At 43.0% G+C, this 27,927-nt stretch overlaps 1 protein-coding gene across 4 annotated transcripts in view; it reads left to right on the forward strand.

Moving 5' to 3' along the window:
• The window catches only part of MDFIC (MyoD family inhibitor domain containing), a 75,826-nt gene extending 58,570 nt beyond the window's left edge, over nucleotides 1-17,256 (forward strand). For 2 of the 4 annotated variants that reach the window (XM_030549048.1, XM_030549049.1), the window contains one exon: nucleotides 15,243-17,256. In XM_030549048.1, the coding sequence (XP_030404908.1) occupies nucleotides 15,243-15,490 (248 nt within the window). In that variant the 3' untranslated portion in view covers nucleotides 15,491-17,256. Of the gene's footprint in view, nucleotides 1-5,544; nucleotides 5,763-6,352; nucleotides 9,488-15,242 lie in introns of those variants that run through there. The other 2 variants (XM_030549051.1, XM_030549052.1) reach the window with 2 other exon arrangements.
• The last annotated feature ends 10,671 nt before the right edge of the window (nucleotides 17,257-27,927 follow it).

Genomic DNA, 27,927 nt, shown 5'->3' on the forward strand with positions numbered 1-27,927 from the left:
TCGGCTCTAGACATTTCGCCGCCCCAAGCACGGCGGCATGCCGTGGGGGGGCGCTCTGCTGGTCCTGCGGATCCAGTGGACCTCCTGCAGGCGTGCTTGTGGGAGGTCCACTGGAGCTGCGGGACCAGCAGACCCTCCGCAGGCATGCCGTCGAAGGCACCCTGCCTGCTGCCCTCCTGGCGACCGGCAGAGCGCCTCCCGCGGCTTACCGCCCCAAGCACACACTTGGCATGCTGGGGCCTGGAGCCACCCCTGCATCCGCTGCAAACACAGTAGAAACTCTCAAAGGGTAAGACAATACTTTGTATCTCTTGAAAATGTAATTTTTGAGCTACAGGTCAGAACTAAAGCTTTTTTGTTGGAAATATAGTAACTTACCTAGCTGAAGAGGGTGGTGATTAGGTGGGATGTCACAGTGGTGACCATTGCATGCTAGATTGGCTCATTTTTTCCAAAAGCATGAATACACACTTGCTTTTACTAATTGAAATAGCCACATTGGAACTAAAAATGGTAACTTCTCTGTTAACTTTTCTTATGTTGATTCAAAGAAAGTCTTTTGTGCAGATTGTTGGCAGCATTGTATTTCTTCTTCTTAAAGTAGCATCTCAGTTGTAGCCCATTCTGTATGGTCCTCTGCTAATCTTTTTGTGGATGAGTAGTACTGCATTTAACATTGTATTTAGTGTTCTTTATACTGATATTCCCAGATTGAGCTGTGCAGAACTCTTGCTTGGGAGCACTGACTCTCTTAATTGTTTTCAGCTACTACTATATGTGGATAGGTTGTTCTTTACAAACACACACTTTGAGGCCTGTATAAACAACTTGAAATGAGTAACTAGGTGGGAGTATAGCCACTGCCTCTAAAGGCCTTTCGCTACATAGGTAAAGGAGACATCAGTATTCATTGAGTAGACTAGGAAGGAACAGTGTCCAGGAGAGCTTGGAATTACTGCCCAGCTGCATCATTGCCAGGGAATAGGTGGTGAAGAGGAACAGAGAGCAGATCAGCATGTACAGGGGAGCAAGGGAGAAGAGAATCAAGTAGCAAGAAAGGATATGTAGGGTGATGTCAGGCGACCAGGCAGCAGAGAACCATGTGCAGAAGAGTGAAGGGAAAAAAGAAATGGAATAGATAGGATGCAAGACATTTATTATACTGACAATAACTAAAAATATTTTCTATTGCTTTTCAGTCGAAGCAATTGTTATAGTTACAGTAGTGATGTTATAGGAAGGTTGCAGGCAGAGAAATTTGTGGGTGGAGCTTGACCCACGGTGGTAGCCCAGACTTTAAAGGATCACTGTTGGTGGTGAGTCTGGTCTGATGAAAGAATGGGAGTACAAATGGCTGAGAAGATCATGTTAGAACAGTTCCTCTACGTTATCCTGCTCGGAGTGTATGAATGAGTATCCAGACACTGACCAGAGACTGTGAGAAGCAGTGACACTGATTAAGAGCTATATACTGATCATTGGGCCTGTCCAAGAAACACTGCAGGGAGGGGTACACAGCCCAGCCATAAGCAACTCAGGTGACTGGAGGAAGGGCAAGGAGGGGTGGTGTGAAAGAAACCTCCCTATCCAAGGGGAGGAAGACCAGCTGAGCAGAGCGCCTTCAGGAGTTAATGCTCCTGGAGGGATGAGTAAGGAAGGAGGTTCCAGCCTGGTAAGAGGCTCCTTCACAGGAACACTGTTGAATCTGAGAGCATAAGCAGCCAAGACCCTTCCACTCTCAGGTAACTGCTTTGTGTGTGGGCAGCTAGGCAGTTTCTGACAGGTTTTCCCAAGTATGGATTGCAAATATGGGTAGGTCTGTGTGGCAGAATCTAGCGCCCGTAAGAAGAGAACAGAAAAAATGGTGGTCCAGTGCAAGTTAATGGGATCAGTTCCAAGGCTTAATAGACTGAGTGTAATCAGATGATGGTCAAGAGGATACCAGGCTGGCATCAAGGGAGAGCCATTAGATGCCACATTTCCACTGTGCATTCTGGGGGATATATGCCTCATATCTCACAAGGTGGGTATAGTTAACAATTCAGAACCACACAGACATGGCCCGTGTGGGGGTGACCACGAATCTAGCCTGCCCTTTTATAATTAGTCAGGACTGACAGTTTTGGGGAATTGATAGAAGTATGCCCTAGGAAGGCCCTGGAGGAAGAAAGTGGGGAGTCTGTGGACACAATGGGAAGAGACCCATTTATAGCAAGACCTGGAACGATCACAGGAAGCACCTCACACTTATCTTACAGGCGCTCCAGGAAGCCAGTCTGACAGCCAACTCTACTAAATGTCAATTGGCCAACCATAGATTAAACTTCCTGGGATATATTGTGGGCAGAGGGTGTTACTCCTATTGGTGGTGAAGGTGGGAGGTGGTTACTCCCATTGGGAAAGGTGAAGGCCTTGTCAGAATACCCAATCCCTTTTAGAAAGAAACAAGTATGTCGCTCCTGAGGCTAGCGGAATACCATAGGTAGTTCATCTCCTACTTTGCCACAGTTTGGGCCCTCTTAACAATCTCCAAGGAAGATTACCTCATTAAGAAAAATCTACTGAACTCAAGCAACGGCAAAGCCTTCCAGGTATTAAAATGACTGACCCGGAACCTGTCTGGTTTCACCACAAGTTCTCAAAACCTTGCATTTTGCAAATACATCTGACGTTGCCCTTACTGTCACAAGGAGTGGGGGAAAAGGTGGAACATCCTATCCTTTATTTTAGCAGGAAGTTGTCTTTCCCTTCTCCTCTCCAGGAAGTTGCCTATTTGGTGATGGAGAAGGAGGACCTCGTGCTAAAGTGGATTGTAGGTATGCCTGTGGGGTCACCCATTCCAGCTGGTGATCGATCGTACAGCCCTACAATGGCAACAGTCTATAAAGAACCACAACTCAGAAATCCTACGGTGGTGTACATCTCTGCAAATGTACTGCTTTAAAGTGCTACCTGGAGTTGGCAGAGATCTCTTTTCACAGGATGTGGTGGTCTGTCAACACAAGTCCACCTGGCGGATCCAGAGCTGAGGGGAAGAGTGTATGAAGGGGTTTACAGACATTATGCTAAATCACGGCAAGGCATGGGGAGCAGTACTAGGTCAGGGAGGCCTGCCCCTCAGCAGGTGGAGGAATGGTTTTTAAAATGGTTTTGGTAGCCCAGGGACAGGGGAGTGGTGTTATAGATCAGGTGTTATAGTGGGAAAAGTGAATACAGCATTGGCACAGCCACTCTGGAAACTGTGATCCATATTCTCTCCCACCTCGCACACACTAGGGTTACCACCTGGCTGGTATTTGACCAGCCTGGCTTTTTTTATATGGATTTGCCAGTTGCCAGAAAAATAAATTAATCTGCCAGGTTTTTATTTTTACCTGGGTCCAAAGATTTGCATTATCAGCACAATACACTGGGATATCTAATGTTAAAAGTTAGTATCCAGCTACAGATGCTGCAGTGTTCCCACTTCCTCAGTTTAAGTGATGACAGATCAAAACTGTTGAAAATACAATAGCTGTCTGCCCACTACCAAACCTTTGGACTGATGAGTGGAATCACCTCAGTGTTGAAGTGGTTAAAAATGAGCTTTGCATTAGACGCAACCTCTGCTATTTCTGTCTGGAATTCTACGATGCTGCCATTAAAAATAAGAAATGGCTGGAAATGGCAAAATGAAATGGTAAATACAAATTCAAGAAATAGATTCAATGGATTTGTTTTATGTATAAAGTTCCAGAACGTTCACATTCAGGTGTATAGGTAAAATATAAACTCAATGCAGTTTGGGAAAAATAATCTCAATGATGATGCACACAAACAAGACAGTTTGGATTAATAGGATCACAGTGTAAAAATAAAAAATAGAGTTATCAGTCTTATCTAGATGTGTTCTCTCTCTAGATACTATAACTGGCTGTTGAGGGGGGAGGGGAGTTGTGGAGTTGACTTGTGGTTAAGTTGCAGCAGGCTTGCCTTGGGGGGGGGGGGGCGCTTTTTTTTTTTTTTTTTTTTTTCCTTTCAAAAGTGGTAACTCTAACACACACCTTTTGACCTGGGAACCCAAGAGAGGCCCTGAAGCAGAGGACATTGTCCCCCAGCAGACTACACTGATATTGCTGAGCCTGTGACTGTGCCCCAAACAGAAGAGCCACAGCCCATTAGGAAGTGATCTACAGGGGTGTGCAATTTGGGGTGGACCAACAAGTGGGGTGGACACTGGAACTCCTCTTCAGGACCCTGGGTTGGGACCCAGGTCCCCCTCTATTCATGACAGAATACCAAGGGGAGGAGAGAGGATACGCTGGAGGGAGAGGTGTGCTGTATACAACCCGGCAGGACTCCCTCTAGATCAATGTTTCTCAAACTGGGGTCGCGGCTTGTGTAGGGAAAACCCCTGGTGGGCTGGGCTACCCTATCCGCAGGTCCGGCCAATCATGGTTCCTATTGGCCACGGTTTGCCGCTTCCAGCAGCTCCCATTGGCCTGCAGCGGCGAATCGCAGTCAGTGAGAGCCGTGATCAGCTGGACCTGCAGACGCAGCAGGTAACAAAAACCCACCCGGCCCGCCAGGGGTTTTCCCTACACCAGCAGTGACTTCAGTTTGAGAAACACTGATCTAGATTCTAGAATGAGGAGGGGAGGGATAGCTCAGTGGTTTGCGTATTGGCCTGCTAAACCCAGGGTTGTAAATTCAATCCTTAAAGGGGACCATTTAGGGACCTGGGGCAAAAATCTGTCTGGGAATTAGTCCTGCTTTGAGCAGGGAGTTGGACTAGATGGCTTCTTGAAGTCTCTTCCAATCATGATATCCTATGGCAGAGGAAAATTCTGGAGCCATTGCTAGGCCAGCTGGCTCAGACTAACCTATTACAGATCAGGGCCTACCAATTGCAGTAGCTTTGGTAGCTCTAAGTACTGGTAGTAGGATAAACAGAGGGAGGGCATACTGCAGCTTCCAAGGTATCCTTATCTACTTTAAACTGGCAATATTTAAAAATTGGATCATTTTCCTTATCAGATTATGTGTTTCAAGAGCTCATATTCTGGGCCCTCGTGAAAGCTTTCTTTTGTTGCGAAGGTTATATGCCTGTTTGTTTCAGGTAGCTTTTTAATTTTCCTGAAGAAGAGAAATGACTTTTGTTAGCTTTAAAATGCTTATATTATCATGTGTCTTCTCATGTTTTGCATTTTTATATTTTTTCCCCAAACTAGGGAGAACTGTGCTGTGTATGTGGCCCATTTGTATTTTTAAAATTTTAGTTCAGTATTTTGCTTAGGAATATTGAATATTTTCAAGGTGGTTTGCACAGCAGCTGCAGAGGAGTTTGTTCACATAGATAACAGGGTTTATGCTGTTACCTCTTGTACACTGCTCTGTAAATGTACACCATATCTCTATTTAATTTAATTATTATTATCATTATTTTACTTTTGCTCAGCTGGCTTCTCTTCAGCTTGTCTCTTGTTTGTCTCAGACTGCTGTGCTGCTTTGGTTGTGGCCTGTCTTTTCTGACAGTGCTTAGTGTTTATCCTTGGCTTTCCCCAGGTCTGCTCCTCCTATCTGCATGAGACCTGTAACACCTGCTGAGACTTCTGTTCATCTCTCTGTATGGGCCTTGAGCAAACCCCTGCTGAGGACCTCAACTGCCACTTTGATTGCGGTTTTGCCCTTTTTGATTCTTGCTGCGAGACAGCAGAGTGCTTGGGAAATTTGTTTTGAGTTGTCTGAACTCTGAATATAGTTAGCTAAAAAGCTGACCAAGGTCAGCATTCTGTAAGTGAGCTTATTTACCATTACAGACATGAAAACCTTTTATCATATGTGACCTGCCTGCTTGGTATGAAAGCTTATTGGGTCAGTTTGTGACAGGTTAGTGTCAAGTATTACAAAAGAAGCAAAGATCAGCCTTCATGTGTGTTTTTTCTTTACGTGCTGCAATTTAACTTTGGCTGATCTTGTGCCATTTAGATGGTCATGTAATGGATCTCTTAAAATCTATTTGTTATACAGATCTACCCAGTTTAAATAAAAGAAGTGGGTGGAGATAGCAGAAGGGAAGCCAACCTGAATAAATGCTTGTTTCAGACTTTAATATTTAACTTGGATACTGAGTAATTGGGTATAAGGAAGGAGTAATGGGTATAAGGAAGATGAAAAATGTTGTGCTAATACTACTATTTATAATAATTATTGTGACCTTTAAAAACAAAATGACATTAAAATATATAACTAAAAATGAGGAATGATTTGACAAACTTTGGTTACGGAAAGCTAAGTTCAGGCTGCAAGGCTTTACCCTAACTTAGATCCTTGCTGTTTGTATGTAGCTAAAGTTACTTTTTTTTTTTTTAAGGAGTTACCCAGTTGCAGCAATGCGCTGCATGTATGCAACCACGAAGATACTGAACACTTTCTTAAAAGAAATATTGATAAAGGGACCATTTGTCTTCAGAAAGTATAGTTCAAATTGAGAAAGAGTTGTTTTTAAACCAAAGTTTGCTGTTAAATATAATTTTTGTGGGAGCCCTGGTTGAGTTTTGTTCATTTTGGGGCCTTTTGCTCCCTAAATTGTGAGCGATGAACCTCTCATTTGGAAAAAAAAGAATAATAAGAAATTAAGACTGCCAGGTCCAAACCTAGCTTGGATCTTTGCCATTCAACAGTACACTCTTTCAATCAAGTTAAGAAGCATTGATGAGCTTTGAAGAAAGTCTTCTACATCCTCATCTGGAAGAATGATAGAAGTTTATGAATAATTTCCCATGAATAATGTTCTCCATAAATTCGGAATTTCTTTTGCTTACACAGGTTCCATAAGGAGATCATGATTTCCTCAAATGCATTAATTTTTCAAAAGTTTTCAGCAACATTTTGCAATTTTTTTAACAGTGTGACTTGCTTTAGAATAGTTTGCTGTGAAAATTTTACTCTAGAAAATTCAAGCTATTGTTGTTTCTGTTCCCAGACTAAATGAGCATAAATATTATAATTGGGAGGGAAGGAGGAAGAAGCCATTTGGGCCTTAAATCTCTCAAGGAAACAGCTGTTAAACAGATTATGGCACTTAAAACCTGCATGGGTTTTGCCTAAGGTATCATTTATAAGCAAATTAAGCTACTACAAAATATGTATTGGTTGGGTACAACGTTTATATGTTAACCTTCTCTTGCCAAATCTACCGAAAGTAACTTTGTGCATATGCACTGTCTGAGCTGCAGAACCTTGACTAGCTTATGGTATTTATTGCCTATTTGCTCTGACACTGACAAGAATTTTTTAGAACGCTGTCCAAGAAATCTTAAAATACAGGGAGATGTTCCAGAGGACTGAGGGGAGAAAAAAGTTTCTAGTGTCCTAATAGTTAACAAAAGCTCAATGGAATGACCTGGGTAACTTCAGGCTGGTTAGCCTAATGTTGATTCCAGGCAAAATCATGGAAAGGCTAATTCGGGATGTAATTAGTAAATAATTAAAGAATGGTATAATAATTAATGCCAATTGACATGGCTTTAGAAAATAGGTCTGGTTGAACTTGATATTGTGTTTTGATAAGATTACAAGTTTGGTTCATAAAGGAACTACATCATTCTTAGTCTTCTGTAAGATTTTGCACTACACAATAATCTGATTACGAAAACAGCACTATTCAGAATCAATGTAGCACATGACTAACTGATATGTCTCAAAAAGTAACTGTAAATGAGGAATTGTTGTCCAGCAGCAGTGTTTGTTGTGGCATCCCACTGGATGGCCCAATGTTCTTCAATATTCTTTTCAACAATATGGAGGAAAACACAAAATCATTGCTAGTTTGCAAGAGACAGTAACTTTGATGAAGTACACTTCTACCCTGATATAGCACAAATTCGGATATAACATGATAAAGCAGCGCTCCGGGGGGAGAAGGGGGGATGCGTGCTCCGGCTTATCAAATCAAGTTCGCTATAATGCGGTTTCGCCGATAATGCGGTAAGATTTTTTTGGCTCCCGAGGATAGCGTTATATCGAGATAGAGATGTAGTAAATAATGGTAAGGACAGGTCACTTCCACAGAGCAATCTGAATCACTTTGTGAACTGGGTTGATTTGAGTAATGGAAGTTTTAATGCAGCCAGAAGCAAGTTCATACATCTAGGGACAATGAATGTAGGTCACACTTACAGGATGGGGACAGTATCTTGGCAAATAATGAATCTCAAAAGGGCTTAAGAGTTGTAGTGCGAAACCAACAGAACATAAGCCCCCAGTCCAGTGCAGAGGCAAAGAAAGTAAATGCAATCCTAGGATGTATGATCAGGGTAATATTGAGTAAGAGGAAGGAGGTGATGTTTCTTCTGCATATTGCATTAATGAGATCTTTACTGAAATACTTTGTCCAGTTCTGGTGTCCACACTTTTAAAAAGGATGTTGAGACATTAGAAATTGTTTTAGATTCGTGGGTAGGAGAGTGAAAGAGAAAAGGTCTATGTAACAAGGCTCTCTCTTTGCTCCTGTCTTCCTCTGTACACCCAGACCACTTGGAGACTCTCCGCTAGTAAACAACACGTGCAGTATTTACAATCCTCCCCCCTCCCAACTTTACAATGTTGTGCAGCACCTTATATAGAATAGTATATAATTCCTCAGCCATTTAGCCTGAGGAGAAGAGAGGAGAGGGAAGTCTCTCCCTCTGAGATCTATCTTGGCCCTGGCTCTCAAAGTTGCCTGCCCTGCCCTCCCTCTTTCTACTTCTTTTCTGTTTCTTCTTCTACTCCCTGGGCTAATGGGATAATTTAAGCACTTTAACTCTCTCCAGGCCATTCCAATCTATCTTTGCCTGCCCAGCTTACTATGGGTGATTTAATTGGTGATACAGTGATCAGAGTGCTGTAGAGTTGCTGTTGCCCAGCTCTCTGACAGTCTGTTATAGAGCAATTTCTACCCTGATCAAAAATAGAGGAAAATCCTTTATCAAAAATCCTTCACCATTAACTTTAAGGCAAATATATCTTGGTTTATGGGAAAGGGTCACTGGTATGTGGGATGGGAAACTGGAAGATGAAGAACTAAGTAATGCTATTGTGACAGTGCAGACCCCAGTTTCTCCAGCCTACACTATGTTAGGAAATGTCCGATTTTTAAAAATGGATGAATGAAGGGAGAGTTTTTCTGCACAAAGAAATAGATTATTGAAGTTAGCATGTCACTGAGGTGAACAGTGGCTTTAGTTCAAACCTTCGGCTTCTGTGGATTATTAGGAGACAGTTTTAGGTCCAGCAGCCCTACTTTTGTATTACAGTATGAAGAAGACTGTCTGTCTCTGCAACAGAAAAGAATAGGTGTTTAAAAAGTTGCAAAAAGATACCCTCCACCTCCAGGTTGCTGACTTTATTCTTTTTCCATAATCTTCACTCATCTTTGGGAATATAAAATGAAACTCATGTTCCAGATGTTGGCTTAATGTGTTCCACTTCTGACTCATCTGAAGCACCTGCTATGTTTTTTTATGTAAGTGGAAATAAACTCCATTGGAAACAATCTTTCATACAAGTAATATCAAAAATATTTGTGCTTATCCAAGATGTTCTAGTTAAGTAATCTATAAGGATTTGGTTTTGGAGCCTGGGAAAAAGTTTCTGAATCTTATGAAAGGAGTAGGAACGTAACTGTCTGCAAAGGGATTTTGGAAAACATGAAATTACCTTTATGACTGAATCCTGTGCAATATACTGTGGTGTGTTTCCTGTTGCCTTTAAGTAACTGGCTTCCAAAGAAGATAAGGGACCCTCTACTATCTGCTAAGAGAGAGTTCATCTAGGCCAAGTGACAGAGATACTTAATAGTTTTGGAGATGAAAAACTAGGCTACGTCTGCTAATACTACAGTTGGGCATGTGTGTGGTTTCTGCACCACATTGATCTGTTGCACGTGCTCATAAACCCAAGGTTTCTTATTGCCATTAGAAAATACAACATGAAATGTCTCCTCTACTTCTCTGTCGGTCTCCATTTTAAAGAAGTTAAGAAATATTGTCTCATGACATGCTTAGATGGGATGTTGCAATAATTGTGCCTACAAATTTACCCTAATTATGAGCTCAGCTGTAAGAAGTGAATGTAAATTCATAAGATGTCACAATAATCTATAACAACAAACATTGATGAGAAAACTACAAAAGCGAGACAGACTGAATTAGTCCCAACAAAAAGTCCTACTGATATAACTGAAGGACTGTGTTAAGATCATGCCTGGTAAACAAGAACTGTGTGTGAGTCACATCAGTGAACCAAAATTGTGGGTCCTTAAAGAAAGAGACTGGGTGGAAAAATGTGGCTATTGGAATGAGCTTCGCCATCATGGCTGCTACTCTACTGTCTCTGGGGCCCCAAATCTTTGTCATCCTGATTCAGAAAATTGTCCTGCCAGACTGGGCCAGAGAGTGGGGAGCCTGGCGACATCACTGCCTCCAATGGCTTTGGCTAAATCCTAGATATCACTTTGAATGTGAGACTTGTCTCTTTCTTGTGCCTCCCCTTTTTTCTTTCCTACTTTATTTCTTCTCTTTCCAATCCGTCTCTTTTTTCCAACAGTGAGGTTGCACGTGGGAGACAACACCAGAGACAGAAGCTGCATTTCTATCTTTCCGGGTTTTTTCTCTCTCCTTTTGCAAGTGTTTGTCTTTTGTCTTCTATGAAACAGATCAGACTTTAACAACAGCTCGCTACAAACTATCTCTACAAACTTCTCTTGTCTCCCAAAGTATGGTTATCTGTAATGCTATCTAAGAGACTGACAAGAGAATTTTCCCTTCTAAAAATGCTCCCCAGCTAAAGGGAGAGGGAGCAAAGAAAGTTGCTAAAATGAAAACTTTATTCAATGCTTTACATTCAAATGCTTTAACTGCTTTTCCTTCCTTTTTTGTATCTTTCATAAAAGGTTGAAAGGATTTCTAATACTTTGCTTGCCATGGTACTAAGCAGGCTGAGGTCTCTGTGTACCAAATCCTGAACCTTGTTTAAAGTTGTTTAATGTTGGACAGTGACTTGGTTATGTTAATACCTCTGATCCCCATATTCCATCTAAATTAATACAGCTGGAACCCCACTCTTACTAGTGTGTTCTGTTCAACATAACCTCCAGGTCTGTAGTACCTTTGGCACCAACCAAAGTGTAGGGATTTTGGAGAAACTACTGAGAGTCACCAAAAATCTGACGTTAGGTGGATGTGGTGACGATAACTTGCCCATCACAACATATTGTTTAATCTTCTAGTCCAACAGCTGTTCAGAGTCCAGATGTAAAATCAGTAGCACAGAGGGAAAAAGGTTTCATTAATGTTTCAACTTTGCCCTTGAAACATGGCCCAAAATTTTTGTTCATCATACAGATGAGTCACTGGTCACTGAAAGGATAAGGAAAGTAACACAGATGTTATGCCTTTTTTCTTTTCATTCTCTGAAATCTATGTAGGCTAAATAAACCCCATAGGAAACAAAATATCTTCTGAGTGGAGAATGTGTGAGTTTGCTATCAGGGCAGCGTAAATCAGAATAAACAGTATGTGCATAAGTTTCTGCTTCACTCCTGTGAAGAAGAGCTGAAAGAAAAAACATCCATAGTGACACCCATAATAGAACCATCAGCCAAAATTAATAGTGCATCATTTCTTTGTGTAATTGAGCATACATGGATAGCTTTGGCCTTTGATAATTAGCCAAGAGTGAAGTAGCTTTATTTAGACCAACGCAATTGGTCTGCTTCAGTAAATATCTACATAATGGAAAGCTTCGCAGGTTCCACGGACTGTCTTTCACTACACTGAGAACTGAAAAGTAGACTCTAGTGAGTTTTGCCTCTTGCTTTAAAAGCCAGTATATCAATGTAGTGCTATATCATGAGTTTGTGTGTCTGCCTGCTTCTGTCTCTGATTTACACATCGCTGGAAAAGGAGGCAGTGATGAAGATCAGTGTATGTGTTTCTTTATTTTGGTCTTTATCTCTCTGTGTGACAATTGTGAAATGTCCTGCAGTCTACTCAAAATCATTAGATTTTGATTTTGTTGATGCTTTGTTAACAAATTCTGTGTTCTACACACCAGTTTTCTTTCATTATTAACCTCTGTCTATCTGCCTGTCTTGAGGGTAGAGAATAGTAAAAAATAACTCCAGTTTCTCAAATGTGGACACTCCTTAGACTCCTATGACTGTTGTCTTCTACCTCTAGTTCCTTTACATCAAAAATCAGAGAGGAAATTGTACCTGAACAAATCTAACATCTCCATGACAACAAGCTAATTAATCACCATCAGTGTGGCTTTGGGTCATCTTCACTCAGCTAATATTTCCCAACTTCATTTCACATATCTGCTGAGTTTTGGAGGAAGGTCACTGATATAGGTATAGGGTTTTTTTCTTATAAAGAAGCCACTTTAACAGACATAAGCATTGTTGTTGGTTTAAAAAAAAAATTGCTGAAGCATATCATCATTTGCCTCTTCCAGTTCTCCTTCCCACACAATGATAAGGAATTTCTGAGAAAGTTGTTTTGTTTTTCTTGCTCTCTGGCTTTACTGCATCTTGAGGGTTTATTCTGGGCCACTTCTATTCATTATTTATATAAATTCATTTCTTGGCTTAAGTACTGCACCTAACCTAAGATATTTATGTATGCAGATGACAATGTTCTTGCCTACTGCAACTGATAATCCTCTTGTCAACACTTTCCTGGCTTTCCTGGGTCAGCTGGCTCAATGAAAATCACCTCATTCATTTATTTTGTAAACATGAGAACTGCAGCTTTGCTGTTTCATACCAAAAATTCTGATTGGCCTTTAATTTCAAAAATATACATTTATCATTTTAATTTCTCAGGTATTAAATGTGTGTAAAGACCCATAAGTCTTGCTTGATCACAATCACTCAGGGTATATCTATGCTGCAAATGAAGATGTGATTGGCAGTATGGGCTTTGGCATGGGTTAGCTGCGCCAGTACAAGCCCGCCAGGAACTCTGGGTAGATACTCAGGTTTCTGAGTTGGGCTAAATTAAAGATAGCATGGATGTGCTTACAATCACACCTTTACTTACAGTGTAGATGTATCTTTAGTACGTACACTGACTTAAGATTTCGTCCAAAGTTAGTACATCGGTTTGGACGCTGCCTACTATAAATAAGTTAGTAAGCTCATTTATTTTACCACATCTGGACTTCACAGATATAGTTTTGGTCAAGTTTTTACATAAAGCCTTTCAAAATGTGACATGGCCTATAAGCAAGCATCTAAAATTGTAACTGTATTCTTGAGCACTATATTGTCATCACTATTGCCTCTGGTTACATTTGTAGGTTAGCATGAAAATCACCTTGCAATAACTGTTTATCAGTAGCTAAGCAGTTTGGCATCAAATGTTTTTGAAAGGACAAACTAACTTACAAGTGTACCAGTAGAAAAACCACTTGGACTATTATTTTCTCGATTGAGTTATAAATATTGTTAATCTAATTTAGATTTTAGTCTGTCTAATTTTCAAAACTGATTACCCACTCTGATCAGATTTGTTTTGTGTCCAAGTGAACCATTCGTTCCTTACAACAAATATTCCACAGCTTTAAAGATGTTACCCTATAGTGACCTTTTGCTGGAAAAAGTCTTGCAACTTTAAAATTTTCATTTGTGTTCTAAGTATTCCTGTCTCTCACAATTTAAATATCCTCCTCCCCAAATAATATCTGTTGCTGAATGAGGAACACAAAATTAAACTTGTGTGCATGATATATGCAGCTATATCTGGGGAGGGGGTTCTGCTGAGCATTTCAGAACATACTGTATGTAACTGGGTTTCCTTTGCATTGTTTTTGATGAAAATCTGATAAATGTATGCCTCAATACTATAATTTTCTTCTCATTGCTCAATGCTTTGCTATTCTTCCAATCTTTGTGTGTTTCCCCATCCTTTATCATAGAATTAGAGCAAAATATCAATGACAATTATTTGATTTAATTCCATGTATTCATTGTTTGGGTGCCATCTCTCCAACTGATAATGTGTGGGGTACTACTCGAGTGCACTTTCTCATTTACCATGTGTGACTTACCAGTGCCTATGACAGCAGGGTATTTCAGTTCAGGTTTAGTTCTAATTTCCAGTTAGCTTTAAAAATTAATTAAATCTAAGACTAATAAGAGAATTGTGCAGAGGAATAATTTAAAATGTGGGATCAGAACAGATTTTTTTTTCATTGTTGAAAATGTAGATGTATATCTGGCATGTTGATATGGCTGTTTTTGAGATTAGCCTGATATCACAGAGAAAACAAGATCTTCATGCTGTGATGGCATCTCCTTTGCTATAACTACTTTTTTCCATAAATATCAACAAAACAAGCAAGCACATAATTTATGCATAAATTATAGGCAGCTGTGACCAACTTTCAATTCATAAAGTCTCAGTGTTCTGTTTTTTATTTTGTCTCTTGAGATTTTGTTTCTCTTATGAATTATGTCTCATGAAGGTAATTCTCAAAATAGGTGGGTTTGATTTGACTTGAAATGTGGGTTGAGGTATGGTTCTTAATTCCATTCTTTCCCCCAGCACCAGTTCTCCCGTCCTTAGTCACACAACTATAAATTACAAGTAACAAAGGTTCCCAATATAGTATGAACAGTAAAAGTAAACAATACAGAAATTGTGTTGTACCTTTGCCACACAAACTGATCCTGCAACAAGAAACTAACATGTTCATATGCCAGCTCTATGGTTGGTACCACATCGGGCACAGATATAAAATATGGTGAGTTTATAATCTAGAAGACAGGTGCAAAGGTGGACCAAAAGGAAGCAGTCACTTTAGATAACCTGGATATTTCTTTCATAATCTGGTAATTTATGGGTGTTGTGGAAGAAGTGAGTCTGAAGACAAATTTGAATGAGGAGATGATAGAGAGATGCAGAGGATAATATGAAATCAAGAGTAGAGAAAGGACATGCAGTCTGGCATCGAGGCTAGCATAATTGACTAATGGAGGGAGACGTAGAAGATGAGATCCAAGATTTAAGCTGGCTGTATTGTGACCTTGAAGAGGAGGACACAAAATTTGAACTTCATGTTGCAAGGGAGGGGAAGCTTTGCCGATTTTAAAGCAGTGCTAGTAATTATTATGTGACATATTTGCACATAAAATGAAATACTGATTTGTCCTTTTTTTCTTTCTTTTTTTTTTTTTTAATATGCGGCGCACTACTAAACTGGTACTTCCGAAGATTGCTGTGTTCACTGTATCCTGGCTTGCTTGTTTTGTGAGTTTCTCACCCTCTGTAATATTGTTCTGGGACAAGCTTCCTGTGGCATCTGTACATCGGAGACTTGCTGTTGTTGCTGTGGGGATGAAATGGGGGATGACTGTAACTGCCCATGTGACATGGATTGTGGCATAATGGACACTTGTTGCGAATCATCAGACTGCTTGGAAATCTGTATGGAATGCTGTGGGATTTGTTTCCCAACATGAAATATTTGTATCTCTTTTTTTTTTTAAATTCTGTTTAAAAACTGGAGAGCTTTTTAAAATACTTTTGAAGATAAATAAGGTAAGAGTCTCACACAGTAACCTAGTATTTGCACTGTTAACTTGCTGTGTTTAAAGATTCTTTAGAGAAAACAAAAAACCTGTACGCTAACAAATGTTTTATGATTTAGTATGTGAAATTTTAGTTACTTTCCAACCCTCTTTTGGCTTTGCAAATGGGACAGTTGGCTGCAATCAACTTAAAGGCCTGATGCAACAGGCCTTTCTTGGTTAAAATAGCAAAGGTTTTGGCCAGAGAAAAGACTGCAAAGTAGTCTAAATATTTCCCCCTCACCTACTTTAATGCTTAAATGCTTGAATTGTCTTCCATACCTAACACACTTTGCAGGAAGTCTTGAAAGCAAAATGTCTTTATTTCAACCTTTTATGGTTTGAAGTAACCCTGGCCTATTATATTTTAAAGTGAAATTAAAATATGCAATGGGAATCTACAATTGGTCTTGGTGCAGTGGTCACATTGAAATGTTTCTTCTCTTTTGAAATATTCCATTGGTTTGAGAGAGATTCCCTGTACTTATAAGGGTGAATACTGGTAATAGGTGAAATACCAGGCATATTAAGTCAATGAGAGTTTTGTCATTGACTTTAAAAGGGTCAGGATTTCACCCACTGTCTTCCAAACCAGAAGAAACTTTTTATATGGGACCTGTATTTCCCTTCAGTATTAATGTTACTTGAAATGATCAATTTTAGAACAAGGTTTTGAAAGCCTAGGTAAACATGAAACATACCATTTCTCAGTTGGACTAGATAGTCAAAATCACTCTAGTTTTTTAAAGGAATATCATCAAAAATAATTTCAGATTCTAAACCAACCAGTTTTTGTGGCTTTACAACCATATTTCCTAATTTAATGTTCTCCCCCCTCCTCTGCCACCCCCTTCCTCTGCTGTAGGAAAGACCACACAAATAGGGGGAATGAGCAGTCAGAGAAAATAGTGAAACCAACTAGGCGGGAAGTACTATCATTTGCAGAAAGTAAATATCTTATTCTCAAATATTGGTTCTTTTAAGTGTTACTTATAAACAGTATGTAAAGAATTTTCAAATAGTTACTTTTAAGCTAACAGTGTCTCTTTAAAACAGAAGGAACTATAGTAATGTCTTTAAAAAACACATAGGATTCAATGGGCCAAATTTTTCTCTTAATTACACCATGTAAATCTATATTTTCTCAGTATAATTGAGAACAGATTCTGACCCAGTTTGATTACGCAATTTCCAGATGTTGGGAAATAATGGTGCCCATTTACCTTAGCATCTGCTAGTTCCTCCCCTCAATACCTCTGCCTCATTTGTTCTGTAATGTAAACTACCTGTACGTCTTGATCTCACATGTTTAACTTTGCTATCTAGACTCCATATTTCCTGTTTGTAGTTTGTTGGTCCTAGTTGATTTAGGTCTCACTACAACAGTCCTTGATGGGTAATATCACATTTCCTTAAAGTGAATTGACCCTAAAACAGTTCTTTTCAATTTATGCAAATGTGACAAACCTGAAAGAGCATGGAAATGTGAAATTCGCTGTCAACACATTGTTCTTACCTAGGACCTGGTTCTGCGAACACTGACTAGTAGTGCTTACTACTGTGAGTTCTCCCCACAGGGGGTAGGGAGAGAGAGCTCAGTGGTTTGAGCATTGGCTTTCTAAACCCAGGGTTGTGAGTTCAGTCCTTCAGGGGGCCATTTGGGGATTTAATTGGGAATTGGTCCTGTTTTGAAGAGGGGGTTGGACTAGATGATCTTCTGAGGTCCCTTCCAACCCTAATATTCTATGGAAAATGATAACCTTAAAATAGCTGTATCTTTCACAATTCTGTTGAACCAGGGAGGTGTTTCCTTCTGCCTTGACCTCTCCAGGATTGTGGTATATTCCAGTTCAATGCAAATTTATTCAGCAGGTATCTTTATCCATTTTTGACAGTAACTACAGTAACTATTCCCATCTGTTTTTGCTGCATAGATAGATCCAGATTCTGATCTCACATTAAGGTGAACCAGGTGTTTCTCCACTGTCAGCATTTTCCAGTGGTGTAACTTCATTAAGGAAGTGCTCAGCTATTATGGTAATGGACACTATACTAAAAAACTATATAGTTAAATTGATAAAATCACTGAGCTTAGAATCAGGCCCATGGGGCTTATTTATGACTCCTTAGAGTCTGAACCACACTGGGACGGGGGGAAGAGGCATTCTGGCTGAGTGGCAGTGCCTGGAGGTGTTTTGCCTTTGTAAGATATAACGCCTCTGGGGAAACTGGGGGCATCACAGTGAGCAGTGGGACTTGGTGCACCTTCCCCCAGCACAACGTTGGTGGATATCACCACAGTGGTGTTGGGGAAATGTTCTCTGGGACCACATACCACTGAAGACTGTGTTAGCTGTCCCGTCCCGTGTTGCTTAGCAGAGCCAAATAAGCTATGGCTGTCCCTTGTTTTCAATGCGCTTGTGAGTCAGGGGAGAAGGGCTTCCTATGTCTTCTCCTTGTACCAGAGGAGTCACATTTTGGTTTATAGGTTTCTGGAAAACTGAACATCTGCATTATTAAGCTTTTAGTAAATATTAAATTTTAAGAATTGTTTAGTATTGCTCTTGAAAATAAATTACTATGCCACAGGCTGCTATAGATGGGCAAACAATTATGGTCTATGCAAACTACTTTTTCATAGTTTAAGGTTTGCTTGTTCACTTAGATTGTTATATACACAAATGTTTCTGCTTGTAGGATACTTTACTTTTCATTCTTTTTTCTGAAGAGTATAGTTCCCATATTGTTAAACCAAAACCAAGAAGAGCTCTGTTTATAATTTATATATAATCAGAATCTGGATATTTATATATACCTAATTTTAATACTTCTCTTGTGCCCACTTGATTTGTGAAATATTAGGAAGTGGAAATACTGGCAGGTTATAGGACATATAAAGCCTGCCAATGACTTGGAACTATCATCAGATTATTGCAGATTTAATTCTGAAAATTTTAACTGTATGATTTAACATTTAAATCTATTCTGCTACTCTGTCATAGAAATATTAGCACTTTTGTAATATTTATCTCTGCAGCAGAGAATATTAGTGAGTAGTTTAAATAACTTCTTTTTTATATTTATATTCTTAAAATTCTCTTTTGTTATGTCCGCTCTGTAGGCATTCTTATGAGCATCTTGTGTAATAAAAACAAGCAGAACTAAAAGTAGACAATGTGAAAATGTAGTTTAAATAAAAAATCAGTACTTGTCAAGTTTGTAAAATTTCTGGTGGACATTCACAGTGTTTCAGTTTTATAGTTTATAATTCTGCAAACTGGCCCTGTTTTTTACAAATTGGTAAGTTACTATTTGTATTTTATATTAACTGGATCTGTGTAATTGTAAAACACTATTTTGAAATAAAAGAACTTTATTTTAAAACTTTGGACTACTTTGTTATTATGTTACTGTCATATTACTGTTTTGCATTTTAACATCATGTGGAAGTTTCTGCATACAGACATTGCTTTATGCCAGAGTTCCTGCTACAGCTTGTGATCTTTGGGTGACTCTCAGTGTGAGTGAACCTGTATCACTATGTTCAGTTTTGCACAACATAGCAGATTTAGACTTTAAAATTTCCGAAGAAATAACTTGGGACTTCGTAATATGGAATATATTTAAAATACATTTTGTGTAAATTAAACTCTAGTGGGACAAATTTATCCCTTGTGTAACTCCATTGATTACACTAAGGATGAATTATTGTATTTTTAATATATTCACTGACATATCCCTTTCAAATTACGAAAAAGCTACACTAAACATGGAGTAGTTGGTTCACAAAATTATTTAAGTGGCAGTAAGATTAATGGACTCACGAGACTGCAAAAGCTTAGGGTTCATCCACTCAAGAAAGAAGCATCGCTTTAATTTAAGGTGTGATTTTTTTTTTTAAACCAGTTTAACTAAACCAGTGTGAAAGGCTGCGTGGCACCTACTGTGGTTTAAACTAAGGTTATTTCAGTTTCGCTCAAATTGAGTGGGAACAGGGTTAAGCTAAATAAACCTCTCAAACTGAATGAAGAGTGTCTGTGTGGCCTTTTACAATGGTTTTACTAAATCATTTTTTTAAAAGTGATACAACCTCCTGTATACATGAGGCCTTAGAAAATCAAAAATAATTCTAAAGACTGACTACCAAATGCTACTAATATTTTAGTTCCAATGAATGAAATTTTGCATTTGGGACAATAGCTAAATTTCTAGTAGAAAATAATTGTTCATATAAAAACAGTAATAAAAACCTTTACAAATAGCAGCTGCTTGAGGTTTACTCCAGCTATTCATATATAATAGTAGATGGCTATAAACAATAACATCTAGAGAGCAATTTCTTCAGTCAAGAGGAGACCTGATGCACATTTAAGAACTTCTGTGTGCATAATAACTGTATTTTAACACTAGTAATTTATAGTAAGAACGGTTAGTTAAACTCAAAGGGAATAGCCATCTTTTAAGAAAAGAATACATTTCTAAAGGGAAAAGCTTTTTCATTGTAGGTCTAACTATTTTATTATGTGATGCCCAAATAATATTCACAACAATAGAGAGAGAGAGAGAGAGAGAGTGTGTGTGTGTGTGTTTGGAGACCAACACTATGGTTACACTGAGGCAAATCCATTACAAGCTCTTATCAGATACCTTACAACTTTCTGCAAAACTTCTGTTAATCTGAAATTTCTTGCTTCTCTCAGTCCCAAAGATGGCAAAGAGCTCTCTGCCTGTGCTTAGAACTTGTTTAGACATTTGGAAAACCCTGTCAAAATTGTCATCATATGTTCTTGTTAGGAGTGAGAGAAGGCAAATCAGAGAATTCTATCTCCGAACCAACAGTGACGCAGGCATTTGGAATACTCTTCAGAGCAGCTGAGTTCAGCTTGACTCAAGAAAATAGTGACCTGAGGGGCCCTACAAAAAAAATGAGGATTCATTATGTAGAGAGTAATCATTATCCCCTCCTAACTAAGCCGCCTGGTATTTGTATGCTGCAAATACTTTCCAATTCCAAAGGTAGCAGGATGATTTTGGCCCAATCTGGACATTAGGAAATGGAAAAGTTTCCTTAAAGTAGCCATAGAAGTTCTCCTGCACCAACTTGGACTTGTTCAGAGCACTCAGCTTTCTAGAAGATGAAGTTGACTACCTGTACAGAGATCTACCGATTCATCTAGGAGCTTTGTCATGAGCATTCACCAAATCTTTGACAGTGATATTTGGCACTGACTAGCTGATAGAATAGTCTTTCCTCCCTTATCAGCTTTTGCCATGGTGAACTATTTCCACCACAGTTTGAGAGGAGTACCATCTCCGCTCTGCAAGATAGGGGCAGATGTAGGATTTGATTACAGGATGAGAGCCTGTATATGGGCTGTCTTTTTAGTATGATGATTACCTTTGTGTTTAAATTATCTGCAGGCAAACTAATTTTGCCCCCTTGTGCCTATGCATTACAGTACAGTCTAAAATTAATTATCGCTTTACTGAAATACAAAATAGTACACAATATTTTTCTATAACTTTTAGTACACATGTAGCATTTTATTTATTTTTATTCTGGAATGCATTCACTGATTTCATTACTGTAATAGTCTGGGATAATTGGGCATCTTTTTTACATGACCCTCTGAAGCGTGTAGTCAGCAGCCAAATACTATTACAATTTGTTTTCAACCAACGATGCAGTCTTCCTCAGCTACTTCATCCTTGAGTTTCACCTAACTAAAAAGCTACTTTATGTGCACTAAACAGACAGCATATCTAAGTTACATACCTAATGGAGGTACATTGCAGAAGATAGGATAGTTACTGCATAGACTTCTGGGAACAGGCTGGCGTAAATTGTTATAGCACTGGAACTATGACCATTTATACAGTTGAGGCTCTGCCTTTTGATATCAGTGGTGTTGCACACCTGCTTAAATGTTTGAAAAGTCTAGACCTCAGGTGGCCTATATATGTTAGCAAATATCACTATTCTTTGAGTCATGTAGATTCCATTCTAGGTGTGTGCACATCCACGTTCACAGTCGTCAGATATTTTTACCTTAGCAATATCCATAGAGTCAGCTGTGGCACCCCCTTGAGTCCACGCACTGGTATATTAGGTACAGCTTACCCCGTGCCCTCTCAGTTTCTTATTACCGCCTGTGATGGTTGGTCGGAGTGCCTCGTCTTGCATTGCAAGCGCATTAGTGGTTCTTTACAGCCCATTGTCTCTCTTCTTTGTATATAATTTGTAGGTACTTAGCCATTAAGTTAAGGGTCAGATTTGTTTTGATAGTTGGGTCCCTGTTGGGACTTCACCTCAGAGTGGGGCATGCCCTGTTACCCCGCTTCAAACCATGATCATCGTGCAACAGGCTGATGTCTATTAGTGACCCCCACGACAGCTTTTTGAAGTGCTTGGGAGAGTCCCATAGAAAGGACAAGTGCTGAATCTGCAAAAAATTTTTCGTAGACCCCAAAAGGAGCAGGACATCCTCTTGAGGGCCCTCCACATGGAGGCTGCACTTCGTCCTGTGTTAGAGCCCTCCCACTCATACCCCATACCGAATACCTCAGCATCAGTGTGGCGCGCTCTTCTCAGCACTGTTCCTCCTTGCCAATGTCTAAGAAGCAGCACAAGAAGAAGAGCGCTCCAGCACCAGAGGAGAAAGGGGCTTCAGGCAAAGGACCTATGTTAAGCTATGTGACCTGCCTCAGGGCTTCCTGGGGGTGCTGATGTGGTTAGACCCCCCAGTCTGGCCAGGGATTCAACTCCAACTCCTGGGAGCAGCAGGGGATCCTGGCTTCTCCTACGGCACTTGTTGCCTGAAGTGGACCTAGCGGCTAAGGAACAAGTAAGCTGACGGGCACCTCCGCACCCACCTGCCTGGAGGAATCCTCCAGGGCCAGCTGCAGCTTCATCTCCACTTCACTCCTATCACCTCCACAGACCCCAAGCCGCCTGGAGAAAAGCATGTGTTTCTCTTCTCCAGACAAAGCTTTTGCTATGTCCCATGCAGGTTCCGGAGCGGCTGAGGAGGCGATAGCACATACCGTCTCCTCAGCTGCCCCAGATCCTGCATGGGGCATAATAAAGCAAAAACTTCCCCTCAAAACCCCACAATTGGGGGTCTGATGGCCACGGCAGCAGCAGGGGAAGCCGACTGCCCATGCGGTACCCATAGTACACCAAAGATTGCTGCGGCGCCGGTCATGTTCGCCTAGACAGTCTCTCAGAAATCAGTCCCACACCGGGGCAGGATTGCTCCCCATCACGATACCAGTCTCCCCTCCCTAGTAGGCACCGATCCTTGCCCTCATCTCACTGATCGCCGACCAGGGTCAGTTGGCAATCTGAGGTCTTGATAGCCCCACTCTGGTCACTGGAAGGGCAGTGGTTGAAGTCGGACCCGGAGTTCAGCCCATCACCGAGGAGGGGTGATTCACTGCCGATCCGCGAGACCAGTGCAGCATCTGCAGCTGCAGCATGTCAGCAGGGACAGTGGCCCACTCAATGGCCATGCTGGATCCTGTGGGGTGTGCCCATAATGCTAGTCCCATATTCCCACCATTCCTCCTTGGCTGCCTCGGACAAACTGCCTCTGGCACCGCTGTCAGATCATGGCACCAAATACAACGCGGGGACAGCACAGCAGGCTCCAACACCCAAGGAGCCATCCCCAGAGAGGCAAGATGAACCTGCTCCTTCTGCGGCAGTGCAATCATCATCACCTTCAGACGAAGCGGTGGGAGTCCCCCCAGACAACTTCCAGGAGCACCAGGCCCTCCTTTAAAGTGTGGCTTCCAATTTTAACTTAAAAATTGAAGAGTTCATGGAGGAATCCAACAATCTCTCTAATATTATATCCTCCTCTAGTGCCCATCCACCCAGGGGTCCTTAAGATTGGCAAATCGCTATGGCAGACCCCCTCTTCTATGCTGCCTATTTCTAAGACAGCGAAAAAGAAGTACTATGTTCTTCTTCGAGTGCTTGCTCATATCCATTCCAATTAGGTGTGGGCGCGCCATGTGCACGTTTGTCGGAGACTTTTTACCCTAGCAACACTCGGTGGGCCGGCAGGTTGCCCCCTAGAGTGGCGCCGGTATGGCGCCTGATATATACCCCTGCTGGCCCGCCCACTCGTCAGTTCCTTCTTACCGCCTGTGTCGGTCGTTGGAACTGTGGAGCACGGCTAACTGTTCTCCACTTCCCTAGTGTTTCACTCCTGTGTAGTATCGTGTATATAGTTCTTTTATTGTAGTTTTAGTTAGTGTTTAAAATTAGTAATTTATAGTTCTGTATATAGTTATAGAGGATCAGGGGTTCGCCCCTTTTCCTCCCCCCGGTACCGGGGCCCATGCCCGGTTCACCGGGCTTCAAACCTTGTGCGGCCTGTCATCGGCTGATGCCCACAGGAGATCCGCACGACTCCTGTCTGAGGTGCCTAGGCGAGTCCCACCTTGCGGACAAGTGCCGGATCTGCAAGGCGTTTAAACCCCGGACAAAGAAAGAGCGGGACAGTCGCTTAAAGCAGCTCTTGATGGAGGCAGCGCTGACTCCCCCATCGTCGGCACCGACTCCGGCACTGGGACCAAGCGTTTCCTCCGCTCCGGACCGCCCGGCACCGACAAGGGCTTTGCTTCCCCGCCCTTCACCAGCCCAACACCCCAGCCAGCACCGCTCCCTCTCCTTAAGGAGCAAGAAACACAAGGCTCCTGCGGCCCCTGCAACTGCACCGCAGTTGGAGCATACTTCGAAACCGGACCGCCCAGCACTGTCATCTGCTGCGGCACCGAGTATCTCTGCACCGTCGATTCCAGCTCCTCAGGAGCCGTTGAGTCCGGTGCCTCTCAGGTCCCCAGCACGACCTGCGGTTGAGCTTGTCGCGCCCTCTACACCGGAGACCTTCTCCGTGGCACACGACCTCATCGCTCTCACTGAGCCCGAATTGCCCCAACCCCCGGCACCGCCGGTGCGGGTTATTCAGTCGATGGGCAAGCCCACCATGGTGCGGCTGCGTTTGCCTGGCACTACCGACCACCGTTGGTCTCGCTCCAGATATAGAGACTACTCTCAGCGTCGTCGCTCAAGATCTCGGCGCCGCTCGCAGTCCCGGTACCGTTCCCCGCGGCACCGGTCATACTCGCGGCACTGCTCGAGATCCTGGTCGCCGTCGTGCTACTCTCGGCACCGGTCCAGATCGCGGCACCGATGCTCCTACCACAGCCATTCCCAGCACGACAGCACATGGCACCGGTCGACCTCCCAGCACCGAGCTGGTAGCAGGTCCCGGTCCCGATCGAAATACCACCACGACTCCCGGTACCGCTCACCGGCACCGCGCAGAGGTGAGATCTATGGGCGCAGAGGCCTGGCACAGTCATCGTCAACTCCTCCATGGCCTTCATGTCACTCGTCTGCCTCTCCACACGCGGACAGCGCCTCCTACGGGGGTTCTGATGCACAGGCCCACCTGGACCATGGACCACTGCAATGGTCCTTTTGGACGTCTTGGGCCTACCACCAAGCCCAGGGCGAGCCATTGGGCCCAGCATGCTCCAACTGTTCGGAGCACCGTGCACCAGAGGCCACAGTCAGCCGGCCTCCCCCCTCGGGTACAGAGGAAGACCCTGCACATCCCCTGGCACAGCAGGATGTCCCAGAGACAGAGGTCCCTCAGGATGAGGCTTCCGTACAAGAACCACTCCTCCCTGGGTTATCTTCTTCCTCTTCCCCGGATGAGGCGGTAGCGGGCACATCATCATTGGGGCCCCCGCCGATTGATCTCCGGGCACATCAGGACCTTCTGCGGCACGTTGCCCAAAATATAAACCTTCCTGTAGAGGAACTTCCTGAAGTGGAGGACCCAGTGGTCAGCATACTCTCTGCAGAAGCACCGACCAGGGTGGCCCTCCCCTTCATCAAATCCATCCAGGCAAAGGCAGACACCATATGGCAGTCCCCGTCCTCCATCCCACCCATAGCCTGCGGAGTGGAAAGTGCCATCCAAGGGGTATGAGTACCTCTACGTACACCCCGTCCCCTGCTCGTTGGTGGTACAATCAGTCAACTAAAGGGAGCACCACGGCCAGCAAGCTCCGGCACCAAAATCCAGAGAAGCCAGGCGCATGGACTTGCTGGGCCACAAGATTTACTCTGCGGGAGGCCTTCAGCTCCGTGTGGCGAACCAACAGGCCCTCTTGAGCCGATACAGCTACAACACCTGGGAGGCTGTCGGCAAGTTCACTGAATTAGTTCCCCAGGACTCACGTCAGGAATTTTCAGCTCTCCTGGAAGAGGGGAAGAGGGTCGCCAGACCACACTGCAAGCATCCTTAGATGCCGCAGATTCGGCAGCCAGAACGCTGTCATCTAGTGTAGCTATGCGTCGCATATCGTGGCTTCAGGCTTCCGGACTACCGCCCAAGTTGCAGTATACAATCCAAGACCTGCCATTCGACGAGCAGGGTCTTTTCTCTGAGAAAACAGATCCCAGACTACAGAGTCTGAAGGATAACCAGGTTATCATGCGTTCACTGGGAATGCACACACCCCAGACTCAGAGATGGCCATTCCGCCCACAACCTCAGCGCCCTTACCCCCCGCCTCGACCCAGACAGGATTTTACCCGGAGATGAGGCCGCCCGAACCACAGACGTCAGTCGGGTTCTCAAGGGGGTAACAATTCTGGGTCTGCCAAACCACCGCAAGGGCCCAAAGCAAACTTTTGAGGGCGCGCCCGAGAGCAGTATACCAATCCCCTCCCTGGATCCTCTTCATTTTCTCAACCGCCTCCACCTTTCCTGCCGGCATGGTCCCAACTGACCTTGGACCATTGGGTCCTACCACGGTGGAGTTTGGATACCGTCTTCAGTTTATTTCTCCACCCCCCTCCCATCCTCCCTCCTCGTCCCTCTTCAGGGACCCCTCTCATGAGCAACTTATCATCCAAGAGGTTCGCAAGCTCCTATTCATCAGAGCTATAGAGGAGGTGCCGGAGGAGTTAAGGGGCAAGGGGTTTTATTCCAGGTATTTCTTAATCTCCAAGTCAAAAGGGGGCCTCTGACCCATCCTGGACCTGCGAGGACTGAACAAATTCATCAAAAAGTTCAAGTTCCGCATGGTATCCTTAGGAACCATCATTCCTTCCCTGGATCCCGGAGATTGGTACGCCGCTCTCTACATGAAGGACGCATACTTCCACATTGCAATTTTTCCTCTGCACAGGAGGTATCTGCGCTTTGTGGTAAATCAGGATCACTACCAATTCACTGTCCTCCCCTTTGGTCTCTCCTCGGCCCCTCGGGTATTCACCAAATGTATGGCGGTCATCGCTGTTTCCCTGCGCCGTTGTCATATTCACGTCTTCCCTTACCTCGACGACTGGCTTATCCGAAACACTTCAGAGGTGCAGGTGATTGGCCACATCGCCATCATCAGGGAGCTGTTTGTGAGTCTAGGCTTGACCATCAACCCAGACAAGTCCACTCTGGTGCCTACACAGAGGTTAGAGTTCATCGGGGGCAATGCTGGACTCCAACCTTGCTACAGCCAGTTTACCCCTGCACCGGTTCCAAGCCATAGTTTCCCTGGTCAAAAGTCTACAAGCCTTTCCAACCACTTCTGCTCGAACTTGCCTCACTCTCCTGGGGCACATGGCGGCATGCACCTTCGTCATGAGGCATGCAAGACTGTGCATGCGCTTGCTGCAGACCTGGCTCGCGTTGGTCTATCAGCCAGGCAGGGATGCCCGCCATAGACACAATCATAACGATTCCACCGAATGTTCTAGGCTCCCTCGGCTGGTGGACGACGTCCTCCCAAGTGTGTGTGGGCCTACCGTTTCACACACAAACACCCCCCGGCCCTCTGTGTCCCTGACAACGGACGCGTCCTCGCTGGGCTGGGGTGCCCACCTGGGGACCTTGCGCACACAGGGTCTCTGGTCGCCAAGGGAGCTAACGCTCCACATCAATGTGCGTGAGCTGCGGGCAGTCCGATTGGCATGCCAAGCGTTTCAACGCCATTTACACGGCCGTTGTGTTGTGGTGTTCACAGACAACACAACAGCCATGTATTACATCAACAAGCAGGGCGGGACTCGGTCCTCACCGCTGTGTCAGGAAGCAATACGCCTGTGGGACTTATGTATAGCCCACTCTATACATCTAGTGGCCTTCTTTCTCCCGGGAGTACGGAACACCCTCGCGGATCACCTGAGCAGATCCTTTCTGTCCCACGAATGGTCCATCTGTACGGACATCCTTTATTCGATTTTCCCGAGGTGAGGGTTTCCCCGCATAGACCTGTTTGCCTCCGGGTTGAACAGGAAATGCCAG

This window comes from Gopherus evgoodei, chromosome 1, assembly GCF_007399415.2.
Source record: "Gopherus evgoodei ecotype Sinaloan lineage chromosome 1, rGopEvg1_v1.p, whole genome shotgun sequence".
NCBI classification, from domain to species: Eukaryota; Metazoa; Chordata; order Testudines; family Testudinidae; genus Gopherus; species Gopherus evgoodei.